This window comes from Athene cunicularia (genome assembly GCF_003259725.1).
Source record: "Athene cunicularia isolate RWA chromosome Z unlocalized genomic scaffold, athCun1 chrZ_part2, whole genome shotgun sequence".
Lineage (NCBI taxonomy): Eukaryota > Metazoa > Chordata > Aves > Strigiformes > Strigidae > Athene > Athene cunicularia.
Genome location: NW_020799143.1, coordinates 18,275,890 through 18,296,224, shown reverse-complemented (window position 1 = coordinate 18,296,224; position 20,335 = coordinate 18,275,890). Strand labels below are relative to the sequence as shown.

General features: G+C 37.1%; 1 protein-coding gene across 1 annotated transcript; it reads right to left on the bottom strand.

Annotated features, from left to right (window-relative positions):
• Positions 1-7,325: 7,325 nt before the first annotated feature.
• CZH9orf85 (chromosome Z C9orf85 homolog) lies at positions 7,326-20,327 on the bottom strand. Its single transcript, XM_026866398.1, has 4 exons — positions 20,196-20,327; positions 11,574-11,680; positions 8,487-8,600; positions 7,326-7,731 (listed from the first exon to the last, which is right to left on the bottom strand). Exons 1-4 carry the CDS (start codon positions 20,295-20,297, stop codon positions 7,554-7,556), a joined length of 501 nt encoding a protein of 166 aa, XP_026722199.1. The 5' UTR covers positions 20,298-20,327; the 3' UTR covers positions 7,326-7,553.
• Positions 20,328-20,335: the final 8 nt, after the last annotated feature.

The following is a 20,335-nucleotide window of genomic DNA, read 5'->3' as shown; positions in this document are numbered from 1 at the left end:
AGACGCAGTTACAGGCTGTGTGAACCTTTATATTTCCATACTTACAAGCTTGGTGCTGTGTTTATTTCAGTTAGAAGCAGTTTGTTTTTGTTTTGTGTTTTTGTTTTGTGTTTTTTTTGTTTGTTTGTTTGGGTTTTTTTTCCCCCCCTAAATGGCATTTTGGACAGACCTGGCTTGGGCACCCTGCCTGACACCCTCAGATATTTGGCAGAGACCCTTCTCTCCATTTAAAGACTAGAGGCATATACATTACCATTTCTTTTGAGGCACACACTGTGTTCTCATTAATGTCAAGCAAAACGCCTCTGCTCAGTGGGGGAACAATGCACACTTTTAATTCCAGCCTCTACAGTAGAGAGAGGTCTGAAATGCCACATGCTAGGAGTGGCACAGGACAAGAATGCCCAACAGGATGAATTTCTGCAGTGCATTAGGTGAGCGCTACAGCCTTTTTTTTTTTTTTTGTCACAACCAGTCAGTGGCTAATGTGATTTTCTGAAGTAATGAAGAGAGCCATCATCTTTGTTTGCTACCCACAGTCCATAGAAAGAAGTTCAGTCATGAGGATTTCAAAGGGGCAACTAGCTGAATGTGGTGATACAGAATGTAATTCTTTCTTGGAGAGATCATAATGTCAGTAATACTTATACAAAATGCAATACAAAATACTGGAAAAAGGAGAAAACTTTCTGCTGAAACACAGTAAAAACAATAGTTCTGAAGTTGCAGCCTGTGCATAGTTTTGAGACGGCTTAATCCTTCATGTAACACTTTCCCAAATTAGGAAGATTTGGGCATAACAGCATAAGTCTAGATATTTTATGCCAAATTCCTTATAGTCTTTTCAGAGCATAGAATTATAGTTTTAAAACATAAAGAATATTCTATGTCTTTTCTCCAAATAATGCAGTTTCAAGCTTGTTCATTTCTGAGATGTTCCATCACAAGGTTATTGTAAAAAAGACTGAGCCACTACTGAAGAGTTATTATCCTTTGAGCATGAGGTGTTAGCCATTCACAGAGAAAGACTTTTAAACCTTTGTCAGGTAAGCGATAGTAAAACTGCTGTTGCTGAAAGAATAGATATAGTCTGATTTGATAGGTTTTATTTTTCTGTGGAAATTGAAGGTTTGGGGTTATTCTGCATTTCTCTACCACAATAAAAAACATTGTAGGACTGTTTTATCCTTTCTCCCTAGACCTGCAGCTTCATTTCACTCCACATACATCTCACAAACATTACCACTTGGAAGCAAGCAGTTTATTTTATAGTTCTGGCATCAACTCTGTTGCGGCTACTGGGAATAACCCAGAGTAATCTACTGTTGCTGTCAGTCAGGGGCTATATCAGCTCTCATTCAAGCTAGCAACTTCTACAGTGTAGAACCATGCTGTGGGACAAAGAAAGTAACCCTAAAAGGAACAAAATAGGAGACAGAGAAAGGTCTATGAGAAAAAAAAAAAAACACCAAACAAACAAAAACCAAACACAACACAAAAAAACAAACAAACAAAAAACCCCACACTGTTACATATGTAACTTGCAATTACTGATTTAATCAATGATACAAGTTTCACTGCTGCTACATATACTAGAACCTTCAACTATGGATAGGCTTTACAGATTGTTTTGACACATTATGCCACACTTGCTCACATAGAAGTTAAGGAAACAACAAACCAAGTGCAAGGAGCATAGCTGTGACAAACTTCAGACTCAGAAATGCAAGTTGTCCTAAACAGAGAGATTTCAAGTGAGTGATGCCATTCAGTAACATTAAGGAACATCCATATATATATATATTGTACAAAAACATGGTCTTCCGTGTTGCAATTTTAAGAAAAATATTAAAATATTTCCTACTGCTTTCAAAGCACTTTTAGTTGTGAGACTACACAAGATCCTTTTAACTTAGGTTTTAAAGCTATATCAAAGGCAAGTGCAAGTACGGATGTCATACGTACCTGAAATTCAGGTCAAATCTTAATGTGTTTTTAGATCCTCACATTCAAGCTTCTTATTGATAACTGAATTGAGTTCTATCCCTATTCTTAGAACATTGTTTTCTCACTGACTTCAGTAGGAAAAAAGACAATGCCTGTGTGACTTCATCTTAACTATTTTAGAGGCTCCAACAGCAAAATCTGATATCTTAAATATGCCAAATATTTCAATTTCAGTCTGTTACTGGTGATCTTTTCTAAGAACATGTTACCAATCCCTAGAAAGATCTACCTGACCTCAAATTTTAGTGCATTTTCAACTGTTCTGAGGCTTGGGAACCCTACTTTACACACTCACTGTATGTGATGAGAGCATGTACGCAGAGCACATCCTTTCTTTTTCACATACAATTTGACTTTTAACAGCTTTCAGATAAAAGGTAGGCAGAAGAATTAAGTGAAGCATATGCTGACAGTGTGCATGGCCACCTCTCTAAACATCTGATTATTAAGAATGTATCTCCTTGCTACCTACAAACCTCTCCTCATTACCTGTGTAAGTCAGCCTGATGCTTCCTTAAGCAGAGGTAGTTTTAGATTTTCTACCAGCATCTGTTTACTTGTGAGAACTTCTGAACAAACAAAACATATGTAATTGTAGGGCTAGAGGGTTACAAGGTGGCTCACATTTGATTACCTGCTATGTTTTGCTCTATTTTCCTTGCTAATGATATGATTTGCATCTCAGCATCCAAGTACATGCCCATTATAGGGAGAAAACAAGCCATCCTTTTTCTAATTACCAGTAGTCCTATAAATCTTCAGAGGCTGATATTATTGTAGTACTTGAGAGGAACACAGATTAATCAGTAGCCAAGAGAAGAGTAGAAGAGCCCAGCCCATGCAAAACTAGAAGTAAATCATTGGGCAATGTTTTTTGTATCGCCTGATACAAAAAACATTTGATGATAGCACATCTCAGAGATGCCTGCAAACTTCTGACAGAGAATGTCAAGGAATTACGCTAGGAGGCAGCACTGTGTCCATTCTGGACTCTCGCACTGCAATTAATCCAGACTGTCCTAAGAAATCCTTATATATGGGAATTCGGTTTTCTGGAAACCTGTACGAGTCAAGAATGACAAGTTATGACAGCTCAAGCCTATGAGCATTTCCCTTTGTGAAGTAAGACTCATCTTGCATGCCTGCTTTACACATGCTGACAGTCCATTATCTAATTAATTACTGTCAGTGTTGAGTCACACTAAAATGAGAATTGGTAACATTCCTAAGGACAATCAGTTAACAGGAATACAGCTGTGTCAGCAGTATCACTGCATTGTCTCTATTCTTCACATGACTAATTATTAACATCTTATTTTTCAGTAATGTATTTCTAAAACCCCAAATCAGTCATTCTAGATAGATCACTTAAACTGCATCTCAATATCCTGCAGGCATGGTGGTATTATTATTTGCCCTCTTTTGAAGTTTACAAACACAAATTCATTATTGTTTGTAAAAGAAGAGGTAGAAATCTTTCAAAATCTCAAAAACTCTAAACCTTGCTCCTATTGTGCAGCTACTCTAAAGATTTTCTCAGAAATCTTATTTAACAACTTTTGATCTTTCTTTTTCTTCTCATCTATATATTTTACTGAAGATTTACATGGGTTTAGTTGCAGCAGTCACTTCCAGCAGTGTATCTTTTAACTGCAGTTACAACCAAAGACATAACACATGCTGGAATGAAAAGCTGTCTCTAGAGAGCTTGGACTACTACCAGCCACCACTGCAGCTGTGCCCACTGACAGCAAAGTTTCACCAACTGTAGTACCAACTCCCCAGTTAAACTCCAAACAGTTGCATGACATGATGGTGCTAACTTCAGAGGACTCCCACTAACATTTGTGTTTTGTTGCTACATGTTGCTCGTCTGTGTGGCACTGCTCTTGGCAAAGTTGTCACCACTTTGAGAAGAGAGCCGTTCCCCTTATTTTCTCATTATACAGCTCCTGCCAGTTCCATGACACGTTTTCCTATCATTACAGGATTTCCTCTCACCTTTGAGCAAAGATATAGACCATTACCTAATTTTTCCAAGTGGAAGAACATTTCCCACACATATGCCACTTTCAAAAGCCAAGTTCACTTTTGATGACATTCATGGTTTCCCCTTCAGAGACCCTTTCTAAAGCTAATGCCAGATTACTTAATAATTCCCCCTCTATCCTCCCGCCCAGTCATCTGCAGTGTGTGTGGGGGAGATATTCCTTACTCACTATGTCTTTACTGACGTCAACTGGCAGGACAAGTGGTGTCACACTAAGTCAGACGTCACTGCTGTCCTGTTGGGAGGACTTATGTGTTGGTGAAACATGACCTTCAGACCAATTTCCAGTCACTTCTAAACACACCAGACAACCTCCTTTTCTATCACTAAGATCCTTTTGGTTCTTTACAGCTTCACTGACTATTCCAACACAAATCATTGCCCTTCTACAGATTTTAAATTTCAAAATTCCTTGTTTTTTATTAGTTGCAGTTAAGTGAAAGAACCAGTGTATTTAATCACAAAAGCAGTGGTTTAGCTTATAAACAGTATATTTATAGAGTGGGTGGAGAAAGATGGATTGTGTGGGTCATCAGTCCTGGTTCTTTATGACTGCAAACTGTGTAATAAACAACCTCAGAACAAAACAGAATACCATCCAAACACTTAGTAAACTTTAGCCTTTGTTTCAGTGAAAAGCCATGAAAGTTACAATGTATCACGGGAACAGAGTAGACCAGTAGCATGTTTTTAAATAGTTTACTGCTAGCAGTTACCACAAAACACTTGGCAAAAATCATGTATGCAAAATATCTATATGGGACAGAAAAAATAATCTTAGGGAATCAAATTCTTCAACAGCACAAGGGTAAGACAGAAAAGGAACAAAAAAAAGAAACCAAGCAGATTAGCAGTCCTTAGAGATCATTACAAAACCATGTTTTGGATATTAAGATACAAACATAAATAGCTTAGAAAAGGTAAAAGGGTGTTTTAATCTACAATACAAAAGTGAACTCTTTGTAGTGACAAACACCTACACAGTTAAGAAAAACCAGTAAGAGCTTGCCATTCCATGGCTGATTATAAAAATTCTGCTGTCACATGTTATTGTCAATACTAAAGTTATCCTTTAAATCAGAATTTCTAGACTATTGACTGCTTAATGTCTTGGTACTTCACATCCTGGTAACTAGATTTTCTTTGAAGTTAAGGTCAACTACAGCAGCCACAGGGTGGCCATCTCTACCTAAATGATAAAATTTCAGTATTTCCCTTGGGGGCGGGGGGGGAAATAATCTCCAAGTTTAAACTCCTCAAAATTCATTTGAAGAAGGCTGCTTGGGAATTAAATTTTTGCATGTCCCCTATTGCAAATCAGGCAGAACATCAAAGCAAGATGTGTAATTGTTTTGCCATCAGTAAAAACAGCATAACAGCACAGTATATTGTCATAGGTTAAACCATTTAATAACTAGGAAATACTTCTTCAGCTTTATTTATAGAGGTAGACAATACAGAAGACATAAAAACATCCTGAATTTATAAAAGATAGCTACAGCAAATTCAGTTAACTTCTTCCTAGAGCTTAATCTACATCGAAATAACCCCTTGATAGAACCGAAAATCAGGAAAAGAGTAACTATATAAGATTCACTACACTACACAAGTGTTTTCGTATCAGCAACCTACATTAGATCTGCAGTCAAAGGAAAAGAAAGTGTGAGATCTGTAACGAGGAATTCTGCAAAGTCTTCAGGGTTTTTTTTTATTTTTAAAGAACTGGTAATAACAAGGTCACAAATTTGTAATGCACACATATATGGTAAATAAGCATTAACCGCTCATGAACTATTTTTTTTTTTTTTTTTTTTTTACAGAAAAGAACAGGTAATGACCACTGGGTGTTTTGACCCTGTTTGGAAACCCATTGATAGAAACTGCAAATTCTTCCTTCAGCAAACTATTACATGTGGTTTAGCTCTTCCTTTTTACAATATGACTCTGTATTTATACTAGACTTCCATGTATTAGGCTGTTCGGAAATTAATTTCCATTTTGTAATGTGCTTTTCATTGTATATGTTTCAGGAATAGTACCTTCTCAACTGGCGTACTGTTATATATTTTTGAAAAGCTCATGTTATGAACTTTCACGCTGTATAATTAAATTATAATATAAACTGCATTTTTGACAAATTTTGGAGGTTTAAAGTTCAGGTGTCAAAACAGCAATGACGTATATGGCCAGGGAAGTGTTAACCAATGGACAGTGCGACTTTGGTTCCAAAAATTTCGACCTTGAAGATCAAGGTGGTCACGGACATCCTTCTACTATTGACAATGATGAACTGAAGGCTCTGGTGGAAGCAGATACACGCACAACTGTTTGAGAACTTGCAAGAGAACTCGGGGTAAGCATATCAACTGTTTCTGAGCATCTGAAGAAGATTGGAAAGTCGAAGAAGCTTGACAAATGGCCGCTTCACAAACTGAATGAGAATCACAGAAATCGCCATTTTGAAGTGTCGTCGGTGCTTCTTTTTTGCAACCAGAACGACCCGTTTCTCGACTGTATTGTGACGTGCGATGAGAAATGGATGTTCTACGATAGTTGGTGACAATCGGCTCAGTGGTTGGACCGTGATGAAGCTCCGCAGCACTTGTCAAAGCCGAATCTTCACCAAAAGAAGGTCATGCTGACTCTCTGGTGGTCTGCTTCTGGTTTAATCCATTACAGCTTCCTGAATCCAGGTGAAACGATCATGGCGGCGAAGTACGTCCAGCAAATCAATGAAATGCACCAGAAACTTCAATGGCTGTGCCCAGCACTGGTCAAGAGAAAGGGTCCGTCCAATCCTTCTCCACAATAACTCGCGGCCACACGTTGCACTTTCAACGCTGCAATGGCTGAATGAGCTGTGCTAAGAAACTCTGCCTCATCCACCACACTCACCAGACCTCTCGTCCACCAACTATCATCTCGACATCTTGACAGCTTCCTGTGCGGGAGACGCTTCAGAAACCAAGGGGAGGCTGAAACTACCTTTGATGACTTCATCGCCTCCAGAAGTCCAGAATTTTATTCAACTGGAATAAATATGCTTGTTTCTCGTTGGCAAAAATTTGTTGATTCTAATGGTTTTTATTTCGATTAATAAATTTTATTCTGAGCTGAGATATGCCAACTCAAATATACAGGTTGAAATCAGCAATTAATTTCCAAACAGCCCACTAGCTTTCCAGGTAGCAATATAACAGTCATGTAATACTGAATTTAGAACAATTACACAAAGAGGCTTTATTCCAGAGAAACAGGAAGTTGTTAACATGTATGCAAGAAATAACTATGCTTAAAGATTCAATTTCTGAATCTTTTCACAAGGCATTCTGCTCTTAATTAAAAAAAAAATATTTTATACAGAACCCCCAACAAGTGTGATAATACACGGTGCCAACATTTATATGCAGGGACCTTAGATGTCAAATCAGGTTTTCAGAGCAGTTTAAGGCAAACCACTTTTGATTGCATACAGTCTCTCATATAACTCAACATTTTAGATCTCTGTCCTTTCAAAATTCATACTTTTAAATTGTTTTTCAAGCACATCAGAATCTTCATCACTTTCTGTGCTACTGAAGTTTGTATCAAAATCCAGCTCACCCTCCAATCCACTGCTCTCTGGACCATTTTTAGTAGTCACACTCATAGTTCTGTCTTGTCCTTTATCAATCCTGCAGAAAGCAAGAGGATATTATCACCATCCATTTCTGGAATTTATTCTTTTAAACAAGAATGGGATGGAGGGTAAAATATTTTACCAGGGATGGAAAGGGGTAGGACATGGGGAAGAGGAGGAGAGGGAAAACAACCTAAAGTTACTTCCACACTGAGTAGGAAAGATATAGAAGACAGTAAAGGAAAAGGTCTGTGAAGAAAAAAAATAATATATATGAACAGTTTGACCAGCTAAGCAACTGCTGGCCAGTTGTCACAAACTATCAAATTGATACCAGATGCTCAGGAGAGAACTCTAGTAAAAGAATAAATAAAACGAAAGCTTGATAAATATATTATTGTAACTGTGCTCAGTATCAGCCTTGTTTAGTGTTTCTGTTCACTAGTAACTGAATCATCAAATGACAGACAAAATGCAAACAGTAAATTATCTTATGCATATTTTTATGGTGCTCTATACCGAAATCCATTTTGAAGTGCTTTGTTCCTAAGGAAGATAAGCAATTTACCCTTTGGTATTAAAATGTCTTATTCAAGTAATACTTTTTTTGGCTCGGCCCCACTAACAGCAATAGCCCTTTCACCCCTAGGTTCAGTAGAAGAAAGTGAGGATAATGACTCTACTTGATTCCTGTCAGGATTACTCAGAATATGGCATAAAGTAAAGCTTCTTGGCAGTTCCCAAACAAGCTTTATAAAAAGGGGAAGAAACAGTGTAGTACTGAAACTATGTCACCTATGAGCTACTTACGGAATTACAATTTCTTCTTCTTTTCCACATTTAGCACAAATTTCTAGTTTACCAGCACATGGTCGACAAATAATATGGTAAGGATCTTTTACAGTCTTCTGGAGGCACTTCACACTGTGAAGAGAAAGAAAACATGATTAGAAAAAATATTTGTGGATACTTATTAAATATTCCACGTTCAAAGGCAATACATACTCTTCAAAAGAGAAACAACATGTTATAAACAACTGGTGATTTAACAAGCAGCACTATCAAAATCATTGACTGTCTCCCCCCTCCTTTAACTTTTTCAGGAAGAATTATTAAAACAAGAACTGAAGAAGAAACATAAACCCAAGAATTTTTATATTTAAAGTGACAAAAGAAACCTTTCCATTTGCTTCAGTAAGTAGTTTTAAAAGCTTTAAAAAAGCTTTAAAAGCTACATAAACTCATCTTCTGGTTTAACAGTAATTCTTAAGTAAGAATATAGTACAAAAAGATGCATGCATTTTACAAATAAAAAGCTTTCAATTTTACAATGTCTTCCTCTTGATTTTCTCAGAGTATAAACAAAGCCAGTGCTAGACTTCACTTTCCATGAACACAAGCCTGCATCGAACTGTATTCTAAACCCAATCTAATTATATAGAGGTTTTTGGCTATTCTTTTTCAAGATATGATAAAACTCTGTAAATTAAGTCATTTCTAAAATGCTATAGGTTAACATACAGCTAACATCTCTAAAGCCTTGTATTTTTGGAGAACAGAACCCAGAACTATATATCCTATGTAATGCAGCTATCCTAAAAGTCACTCTTTCTTGGTTTCTCAGGCACTCAAAAGTGTCAGGAAAGATTTAGCGTACAGTTCTGAAGAAGCGATTTGCAGATTTGGCTGAAACAGGCTGAAGGAAAATATCAAGTTTTTGCATACCATCTAAGGAGAGATGCACTAATTAGCATCTAATGAAACAGAATTTTTACTTGCTTTCTCAAATCTCGTTCTTAAGCACTATTGCCTTCTTCCTACTATCTTCATCTAGGCTCTGTTGCTGTTTTATTATTAAGATACACACACCTAAAAAAAAAGCTGTAAAATCACAAGAATTGCTGTAGGACACATTTGACAAAAGCAAAGTCTGAACTGCCTAGTCTTTTGGTCTTCCACTCCTCCAGGAAAAACCTACAGTTAGATGCCATTGGAAATACCTACTGCAGTTGGGTTTTTTTCCCTCCCCTTTCTTCTGTGTTCAGTCACTTCAGTATTAAAAAAAATGTCTACAAATCTTCCAAGCCACGTCACACCAATAGGGGTACTATCAATGCAGGATGAATAGACTTTTTTAAAAAAATAGTATTATTTGTAACAAATAAATACTAGAAATAAAAATAAAGTAGGATAACTTGTGGCTGCACTAACAATCATAATTTTGAAGATGTTAAAGAACTAAAAATAAGTTGAGGTACAGAGAAGTCCTCCATTTCCATCGCCTATGAAATAAAGATTTTATTTTTTTTCCATATAGTCACGTTTTTAATGTCTGTAATGTGTCTACTTCACCTAGAAGCTTCACCCATTGAAAATCTTCACAGTCTTGCCCTTTCAGAACAGTAGCCCGCTCAGCCTTTGTACTGCTGTAGGCTGGGCTAGAAACCACCACCTGTAGAGCTAGAATGGTCTGCAGCCCAGTTTACTTGTTTAAAAATATGATGGAAAACACTACATATCCTGTCATAAGCAGCTGTCCCACATTGCCACTTTTTCTATTTCCAAAGCTTCACCAATTTACATGCTTTTCTTGCCTATTTTATTTTCCTTTCGGGGGTAGGCAGAGAAGAGACAAAAAACCCAGATTCACCACCACATGATTTGCTCATTGCTTTTAAACAAGATGCACATTTTAATTATTTCAGAATGAGTTAAAAAAAGACAAATCCCAACTTTATCTGCAGTGAATAGTACACAGAATGTTCACTTTGAGAATCAGTGAGACTTCTACCTAATCTTTTTTTTTTAACAAGGTGAAATCATTTACTAAAACCAAAATATTTATTGCATGTGGTTTCATATTAAAAAGTAAAACTTCTCACAAATGGGAGATATAGTATGAACTAACCTTCTTTCCCTTTTAACCTACTGAAATTCAAAATAAAATACACTGTCATAAAGGGAACTGCACACATACATTTACAGAATCTCATCAAGCAGTCCGTAAGTATTTCAGAACTATTTAACAGAGAACAACACACAAACACAGAGTGAACTACTGTGACAAAGCTGCCTGTATCATACACCTCAGCCCAGCTGCAGTTTCTTTGAGTTCAACGTTTCATTGTTGAAACACCGGCTGTGTCTGCAGCCCCATAGCTAAGGACCTCTGCAGCTGAGCAAGTAAGAAGGAAGCAGAGAGTATCCACTTCAGAAAATTAACCTGTCACAAACCTATAAATTATTTTAAGATATTTATAATCCTTGTTATGTACTTATCCAAATATACCTAATACAGAATTGTATGCAAACAATGCTGAACATTTAATATTTGGGATTATAGTTTCACATACAAAAAGAGAGAACGTACCAAGAGATAATGAAATGGCATGCATTGCAAATATTTTGTAGAAACTGAGGTTTCAGTAATGCTGAGAACAGTGTTGGTAAGGAGATTTGATATGACACAGAAATAACACCTTCCTCTCCTCATTTCTCTATTAGATAGTCTTTATGAACTACAAAAGTTAAGAGATGTGCAGATTCCTCAAGTATTGACTTGCAATGAGGCCTCAGAAAATCATGTTATGACTGGGTCAGGTTTGACTTTTTGTTCAGGAGTACACACTAACAGTTTTGAAAACTTACAGCTCCACGGTTCAAGCATTTTAGCAGCTAACAGGGAAGCAGTTGGTTTTTCACTATGTTTTCTTTTTAAGAGTTTAAGATAAAAGACTACTAAATTTAGAAAATTAACACTGGTTATATACTGCCATTGCAGACTCCAAATTTGAAGAATGTCCTATAGCAGCAGCTACTACCTGTGAGTTTCCAAAACTATATTTTTTTCCAAAAAGTTCACACACTACGCGATTAATACAAAGTATCTTAACTCACCATTTTTTAGGTTTTGAGAGTAGTTTGTACTTGTTGAATTTTACCCGCCACTCCAAGACTCCTTTGCAATGCTGACAGACTCCATCATGAAGCTTAGCGTTTATTTTCTGAATAAATAAATAAAAATTAAATTAATAATACATTGAAAATTTCCTATTTTTATGAGTATAATCTTGGTCATTCAACCCATCATGCAATTAATACAGTATTTAGAAAGATGTTTGTTTGATATTAACATAAACATTTTACATACATTTACTGTTAGTAATTTTCTTCAGTGGAAAGAGTGCTGAGGTAGTCTTTTACCTTGAAGGAGTCTTCATTATTATTAACATCATAATTTTAATATTTTTAATAGTAGTACCTATTTATGTTATTATACTGTTGATAATAATAAAATATGAATAATAATCTATTGTTTCATCTCTACATATTTTACAATACAGATTTAAGTATAAATGAGCCCTGAAATAACACGAGTTTTATGCAAAGACAACTTGCAAGACTTAACTTTTAACTTATTATTGCTCAAGCTATATACTACATAGTTTAAGTAAGTATTATCAGGACTTTTTCTCAGATCTCAGTGCAGTAGAATCCACACATTTGCCGTCAAATCATTCAATATCTCTTTCATCACAAACTTCCTTTATGAAAAAGTAATACACTTTTGCTCTCAAGTAACTAAGATAAAATCCTAAAATAGTCATTTGAACTATGATATATTTTCAAGACAATGCAAAGTTTACCTGAAGATCTTCTACAACATTCTGCATTTAGTTTGCTCAGGAATACAAAATGTTAACTGGCCAGTACTATTTGCACAAGGGAAGTTAATCTGAGATAGAAGTAGTGCCAAACCACAGTTACCTTAAATAACAAGCAACATATACTTGTACATTGAATCTACTTTTACTTCTTATCTAAAAATGACAGCAGTAACTTTATCTATCATACAGTTATGTGTACTAATTCAGAACTTTAAAAACCGCAATTTCATAATTTAAAAAAAGCATATAGTCAAAAAATTCTATTGTGCTTTAAAACAGCTTAAAAATGGCTACCATACCAAAATGACATTATTAAGATGATTTAAAACACATCTATTTTTTAGAATACCCAAAAGTTCATTGAAACAGATTCTGCATTAATTGAAATTACAGTTTATGTTATTATTTTACAAACTGATAACTTATTCTGTGCTTACAGTAACTTATGAAGTAATTTCCTGGTTTTATGACCCACAAGAGGTTCTTACTACTCCACAAAGTTCTACTTCAATACACTAGACAAAAGAACAAGCCCAGTTTTAAAAAAAACAGTTTCTTACTCTATTCTGAAAAATGTATGCGGCAAAGGAAATGCAACTTATGACTAACATTATACTACAGGACTTGTTTTCCATTGTTCCCCTTTTCACTAAATTTCAACCAATCAGCGTAAGTTTTTGCATAGTGTGTAGTTAACTGAAGGTGTGGTGTGCGGCTGGTTCAGTTTAAAGACAGTAAACTTTTTTTCCAAATGATCAAATACAGATTTGGCATGTTAAAAAAAGAAAGACAGGCAGACAGAAACAAACAAAGTTTTGCAGAATGCTTGAATACTGGATACAGAGAGCTGTGGTTTTGATATCAACCATACATCATAAATTAGATTTTCCAAGAAACACAAACATTTGGCTAATGTGGAAACTCTCTGAGACAATTCTCAGTAAATGCTGGTATCTGATAAAGGACTGACAATTCAAACTGCTGTCAGCACTGACTCTTCATTCTTTCAAAATTAATGAAATTTGAAGATAAGCCTTTTCAGTACTTGACTAGCACAAAGTAAGGCTCCAAATAGCATAGCTTGAATAAGCTTCTGATAACCTTCAAATTTGCCTGAACTTACTAATTAATGCAAATCAGGAGAGAAAGACAGAAACACTAAAATTTGTATTCCTAGATGTTCTTTATTGTGATCAACTATTTTTAGTACTGCTAAGGCAGAACCCAATAAACATCAAAAGATGGCAATAGTTTAAGCTGATTGTCTTTCCAAAGGGAGTCAGCTTCCTTGCTGAAAACGACCCCGTTTCCAATAATACATCCTGACATCACAGCTGGGGATGGGAGCCCTGTTACTAAGCGATGCAGGGACAGGCTCAGCCACGCGTAACGCACTTGGAATGCAAGAGGCCACGCTCAGGACTGCGTGTGGCATAAACGGTTCAGAAGAACAAAATAGGAACTACTTTCACCTCTCATCTACAGGAAATCCTAAGTTTGTCAAACAGGCAGCCTATTACAAATTCTGCTAAACATTCGCTATGGAACAAGGAAATATGCAGAATTATTATTAATAGTGCTTTATAAAGCTCTTCCTCCTCCCAATACACATCATCTGGCTCCCGAATACACAATCATACAGTGATGAATTTATTTTTTATCAGGCAAACTAAAATACAGGCCATCCCAAATTCCAAAGATGCTTTTTCATGTTACTCATTGTACACCTTTGCATGAAAATACCACCTCATAGCAAGGCCAAGTGACTAGTCATGTGGCATACTTTATTATTGGGACTTCTTCACCTTTGCTTCAAATAACAAAGCCCTGCATCTTATCTGATGCCCTCATCCCAAAGATTAGGCCTTCCTCTATATTATAATACATTGTTTCACCACAGAAAAAGTTCTTTAGAAGACAAGCAACACACAAGAAGCTCTAAAGTTAATGTAATTCAATTGCACAGAAACAATCACAGCCACATAAAGGCAATGAATCTATTGGAGCCGGTCAGTGTATTTCCACTACTTCTACACATTCTCATTTGAACTGTTCTGTCTTCTTGGTATGATCAGCAACACTTCAGATATCCAGTGCAAAGGTAAAAACTAAGAACATCGACCAAAATGCTGCCTAAGAGTCTTCTGACACCAAATTAGATTATAGCTATGAAGATCACAATTATGTGTCACTTTAGATCCTGATCCAGGCGTAAAGATGCCTGGGCTTTTCAACCTAGTCATCTGTAGCACCACAAATCTTACGAAGCAACTCAGAGAAATAACATGGTATCTACTCAGAAGGTAACTGGTAATTGGAAGAAAGATGACAACTTTTCAGTTCTAATTTCTTCCTTCTAACAGGCACACATAGAGCACAGTCTCTTCCTCCCCTCCAGCAACTTCCTCTTTTTTCTACTCAATGTTGGTACTTTAAGTATGGAGTGGTGTAGTTAATCATTGCCTCGGCATATCTGAACATGACAGTGACTACGACTCTACAATCCTTCTACCAGGCTGTGATTTAGAAAGTCAATAGAGAATGATGGCCTGATGTTAAACAAGCAAGCAAGCAGGGAGATTTACAGAGTTTAACCTTAACTTGTGTTTGCCTTCTAAGTTTATTCTCCTCAGGAGAAATGCATGACATTTAAATGTTACTATTACTATAACAAGTTGATCATTGTGGTTTTCTACACTAAATTCAACACTTCCTTAAAGAAGTACTATATCATTTTCAAAAGTAATGCAGACTTAAAGAAGCAAAGAAAGCTGTCCCTAATTAAAGATTTGGATAAACCGTTATTTTCAGAATTTTGAAATCACCAGAGAACACGTGAGAGTAAGTTGTCCTAACAAAACGGAAGGGAAACTTTCCACGTCTCTCAGTTCCCAGTCAGAATGGGGAAGTAATAGTTAAAGAAATTCCTCTGATGCTTACTTTTTCTATTAATATTCACTTTTAAATATATTTTGTACATGGTTTAAACTTTCATATCTTTTTATTTGCTTCCTTTCATCCATTTAATAGCTTGCTTTCCTTTAAAGGTAGAAAAACCCAGCAAACCACACAAATACCTGAACAAGGCTTGTCAACTTCGTTATTCTCTCCCAACTTTTCTACCCAGCTTTTATTCAGGCAGTTAGCTCTCATATACAAAGAGGTGGTAGTGCTTATGGTCTGAAATGGATTTCCTGTTGTGAGAACTACTCTGACAGGTTAGATTCTGTTTCTGTCACAGTAGTTTCTCTATTTTTTTAAACGCTTATTTCCCTGTTCTAGACAATAGTTCTTTCCTCTTCTCTTTTGTCATACTGCCCTCCAAGCACAAGTGCAACTCATTCAGTGCTTATAATTTATATATTCCCCAAAGAAATTACAGTTATGCAGTACAGCCATACATGTAGAGTCTTAAAGTACACAGTCACAAAATACTCCATGTGCATATTATAACACACTGTCAGGTCAACTGCATTAACAAAACAGCATCCTTATATGTTCACATAACCCAACACCAAATCATTTAACAACCCACCAAAAGCAATTCAGAATGTATTGAAGTAAACACATGCACCTACACCTACTAACTTGGCATATAAAATAATCCCTAGCTTAAGATAGCATTAAAGCACTCACAAGCAAGATGCAATGATGGGTTTCAAAGAAGCCTCATTGTCTGTTTGGAAGTTTCTAATTATGTGTGAACCTATGGGTATTTCAATTTATTCTACTGAAAGCAGACTCCTACCACTGAGCACATATCAGCAGTCTATTCTGCTGTAAAAAAAATGCAATGTCATCCATAAACTTCCTTCCACAGGTGATATTGCTTCAATCAACAACGCTGAATGCAGCAGTTCTGAATAACTACACATCTCAGAAAAACAAAAAAATCCACAGGATCTCCAGCACATGACTGCAAAGCAGTTAGAGCAGATCAGTGCAGACTAACAAACCTGAAACTGTGATATGAGGCATCAGCTTTTCAGGGTTCTAATACACATTTCCCAGGTTGAAATCAAGTCCCCCGGATTCACTTCGTCACGTATTTTATGAGTATTACTTTAAAATCCATTTTCTACATGGTTATTTTCTCGTCTCTGTCTGAAGAGAAGTATATTTAGCTTTTTAACCAAAGCCTTAGGCCTCCCTACAGTTATACTGGTTACATATGGATGGCTATATAGCTAGCATTTAAGGCCCTTTCATCTTATTGCTACAGACTTTAAAACACATGAAATTAAAAGCTTTCTCTATGCCCAATTCCAAACAGCCATTTGGAGATCAACATGTTTAGCTTTTTTCAGATCAGTGACCATGGATGTGAAAACATGCAAGTAACCAGCAAGAGAATATACGCACTTGGAAAGACCAAGTCAACTCTCATCCTTTTCCCCACATAGAACTGAACACCCACATGCCTGCTCTCTCTCCATGCCTCCCCTGAGTTAGGTTAGAGTCCAGAACACACTGGCTCCTCCTCTCCTTAAATGAAAGAGTACAACCCAAGCCTGAATGCACTTCTGAACCCAGAATAACAGGGGTGGCTAGAGAGTAGATGTTAGTCTACCAAGCTACTGTACATTGCACAGAGAAAGAAAATAACCAAACTCCAATGCTGTTATTGGCCAATTCCAGTTGGCTACATGTTTATCTGTATCTCCCATCTGAGCTTCACGTCACTCAGCTCTTATGCTCTATATTCACTTGTTTTGTTGCCACTGCTTTCCCACAGTCTTGACCAGTGTCTCCACTGAAACAAGTTATCTATCCATACAGACAGCTGAAGAAGTAGCTGACATCAACACTATGGTAAAGCTGAGGTTCAGAGGTAATATCCTCTGAAATTTAGGGAAATGTGGATTATCATCTGGGGCCTACTTAATGAGAGGAAAGAAACAAACTCGTCATTTGGGTGTAAATATAAATCACTTTGTGGTTTACCATCTTATTGCAATGGAGTTCTAAGTGTTCTCATTGAATGCTATTTGCTTTCATCTCTAGAACTACTCCAGCTTCCATGTTGACTTATGTAATATACTTTACATAAAATATATATTCATATAACAATGTATATTCCTCAGCTCAGTGCCACAAACAACTGTTCTGGAATATATTATGTAAAGCAAGCACCCATAAACAAACTCCAAGATTCAAAAACTAACAACACAGTGTGTCTTACCCTATCCTGGCTTATCCTTCTTCAGCCCATCCTAGGATGCAAGCTTCCCCAGCAGTGTTGTAGGCAGTTACACAAATACAGTAGAGAGGCAGTGTACTTTGCTGCAAGAGTGTTTTAACTCAAATAGCCTAGACTGATCATTAGAGGAAAGACAGATGGATCTTTCAGCATGTTCTGCAAGTAATCAGATCTATGGTCTTTAAAATTAGAAAATGGATGACAAGCTCAGTGTCAGATAAAGAACACAAAACCTTTCAAAAAACCACAAAACAACCAGATAATGACTGCCAGCAAGGAAAAGTCAAAAGTCTATTAGATCAATTTCCTCTGCAGATATTACTTTACTAAGAGAAACAGCAATAACACTGCAAGTAACTACAACTTCACCCACAGTACAACCTAAAGCTACTGTAGTTAATACTTCACAGTGCACAAATGTAGGAGAATAAAAATTTTAAGCTAAAAAGCATTCTGCAGCCTTTCATGATGTATTGCATTGGACAGTGTATAACAGTGGTCAAAGACGGGGAAAATAACTAAAACCCCCCAAATATTAGCAGTGATTTACAGGAGATCCACCCTCTTTCAGCAGCTCTGAGCAGTCCTCTGATCTTCTGAACTAGTGAGAGGTAGAAAGGAAGAATGCCCCACTCCTATATCAGTCCCTGTGATCAAATTGCTACTATTTCTTCCTGTCCCTCTTCACACTTTGAACGTCTGTGGTGCATCTGATCACTGAGGACTACAGAAGACCAAGATGTAAAACTGTAATTATTCAGTTTAGCTTGTATCTAAACATTAATCACCACTTACTCTTTGTTAGTTTAAGTTCTTTTCAAATTTCTCAAATAGCAGAATCAGGCCTACTTATTACAATAATGACCTTCATGTATCCTCTTGCACTAGAATTTGTACATGATACTATGTCAAAAGAAAAATGCATACTTTTCTTTTACCACACACTATCTAATTCCATAATAAGATACACCTTCTTCAAGAAGCTTCTTTCTTGTGTTCAGCCATCTCCATGAACTGACATGCACACAGAGAAAAGAAATCACTCACTTGACACAGAAACAAAAAAGACACAGTCCCATATCACAGTTAATGCCCGCAATGAATCTTGATTACATTCAAAAGCTTTTAACAAAAAATAAAATTGTTTGAGTGCGTGTTTGTGTAGCCAGTTCTATATGATACAAAATATTTTATAAAAGGGAAGAAAGCCAGCGATGTGGATATTAAAGTGATTGCTTCAGTTACAAAACTGATGTCAGAATTCAGTTTCTCTTTGAAGACTTTCCCGATAGATCTCTAGTATATTTTTGTGTATGCAGGTGTGTGGAGGCCAGACAGGAAAAGATGCACCTATCAGGGACCATGCAATGACTCACACAATAAATAACATTGGTGCTGCTTGGAGCCCCAGGAAAGCAGCCTGTTCAACTTGCAGAACCAGTCCTACAACATCTGAAAAAAAAAAAAAAAAAAAAAAAAAAAAAAAAAATCAAGCCCCACCACCAAACCTCCCTCTTTGGTGCCACTGCTTTAACTTACTGTTTTGTTCCCTTCCTCTCAGTACTTTTTGACAACCCAGTCAGGTTCAGTTAAAAGAGATATTGAAATGACAGCAATAGCACCAAATAAGCCTCTTCTAGAATGCTCATCGTGTGTTTTGCTTTATTCATCACTTTCGCTTTAGCCTGTAAAACAGAACATCCCACTTCAGTTTTGTTAGTGCTCAAGCACACTGCTTGGTCTTCTCACGCACTGCTATTATGTTATCACAACTACAAACACAGAGTATGTTCCAAGTATATATGGTAAACTATTGCTTTTTCCTTGCTTAGAAACAACAACAGCAAAAAGGACAACAACAACCTTTTGTAACACTGTAAGTCAAAACGTTTTACAGTAACGATAGTGTCAGAATATCAAACCACGGAAACACCATTCTATGTAACTACTCAGAAAAGCCCCTTAAGATTTTTTTAAAGACTTAAAGCAAACACGAATAATTTTTAAGTTGTCTCAAACATATGCAAAGTGAAACTTGTTATTTATATGGATGATGGGGGAAGTTTTCAAAATAAATTCTCAAAATGTTCAGAAGTCTGAAGTAAAACCTCACGGTCACAAACTTTAAGGCCATACACCTTAGAAGAAGTCACACGGATAACACCACAGGGAACGTTTACTTACTGCACTCACACTGTACAAAGGTAAATGCTTTATTTCAGTTTTCCTTTTAACAATTCTTTGGCTTAAGGAGGGCCTTTCACGTTATACATATGATCCAAGGATCACACAACGTATTTGCTTACACAAGAGCTTAAGACACGGGGTCAGGTGACAGCTGACTGAGACGGCTTATTACAGATTACGCATGTAATGCCGCAGTGAACTTTTTGGATTAACCTGGGCCAAAAGTTTCTCCGCCGCTAAAATGAAAAGGTTTCTCGGCTTCTCCTACTGTCTGGCTTCGTTTACGATCCCGAAGCCCTTCAGGACCTTTCGGCCGAAAGAGACAGGCCATCGCTCCAGCGCCATCCGTGCACCCAGCAGGCCGCACAGGCCCTATTTACCCTTTCCGCAGCCCCGCCGCCTCAGAGGGATCGTCTCTGCCGCCGCATCTCCCCGTCCGCCCCCGGGGGCGGCCCCACTGCTTACCTTGCGCTGAGCGCTGGTGTCGTACTTGTCGTTCCTGAAAGCGCGCGCGTTCTGGTAGCGCTGGGGCCGCGTGCGCGACACATTCCCCTTCTCCGAGCTCATCCCCCGGGCAACCGGCGGCGCAGGGAGCGGTTCCGGGT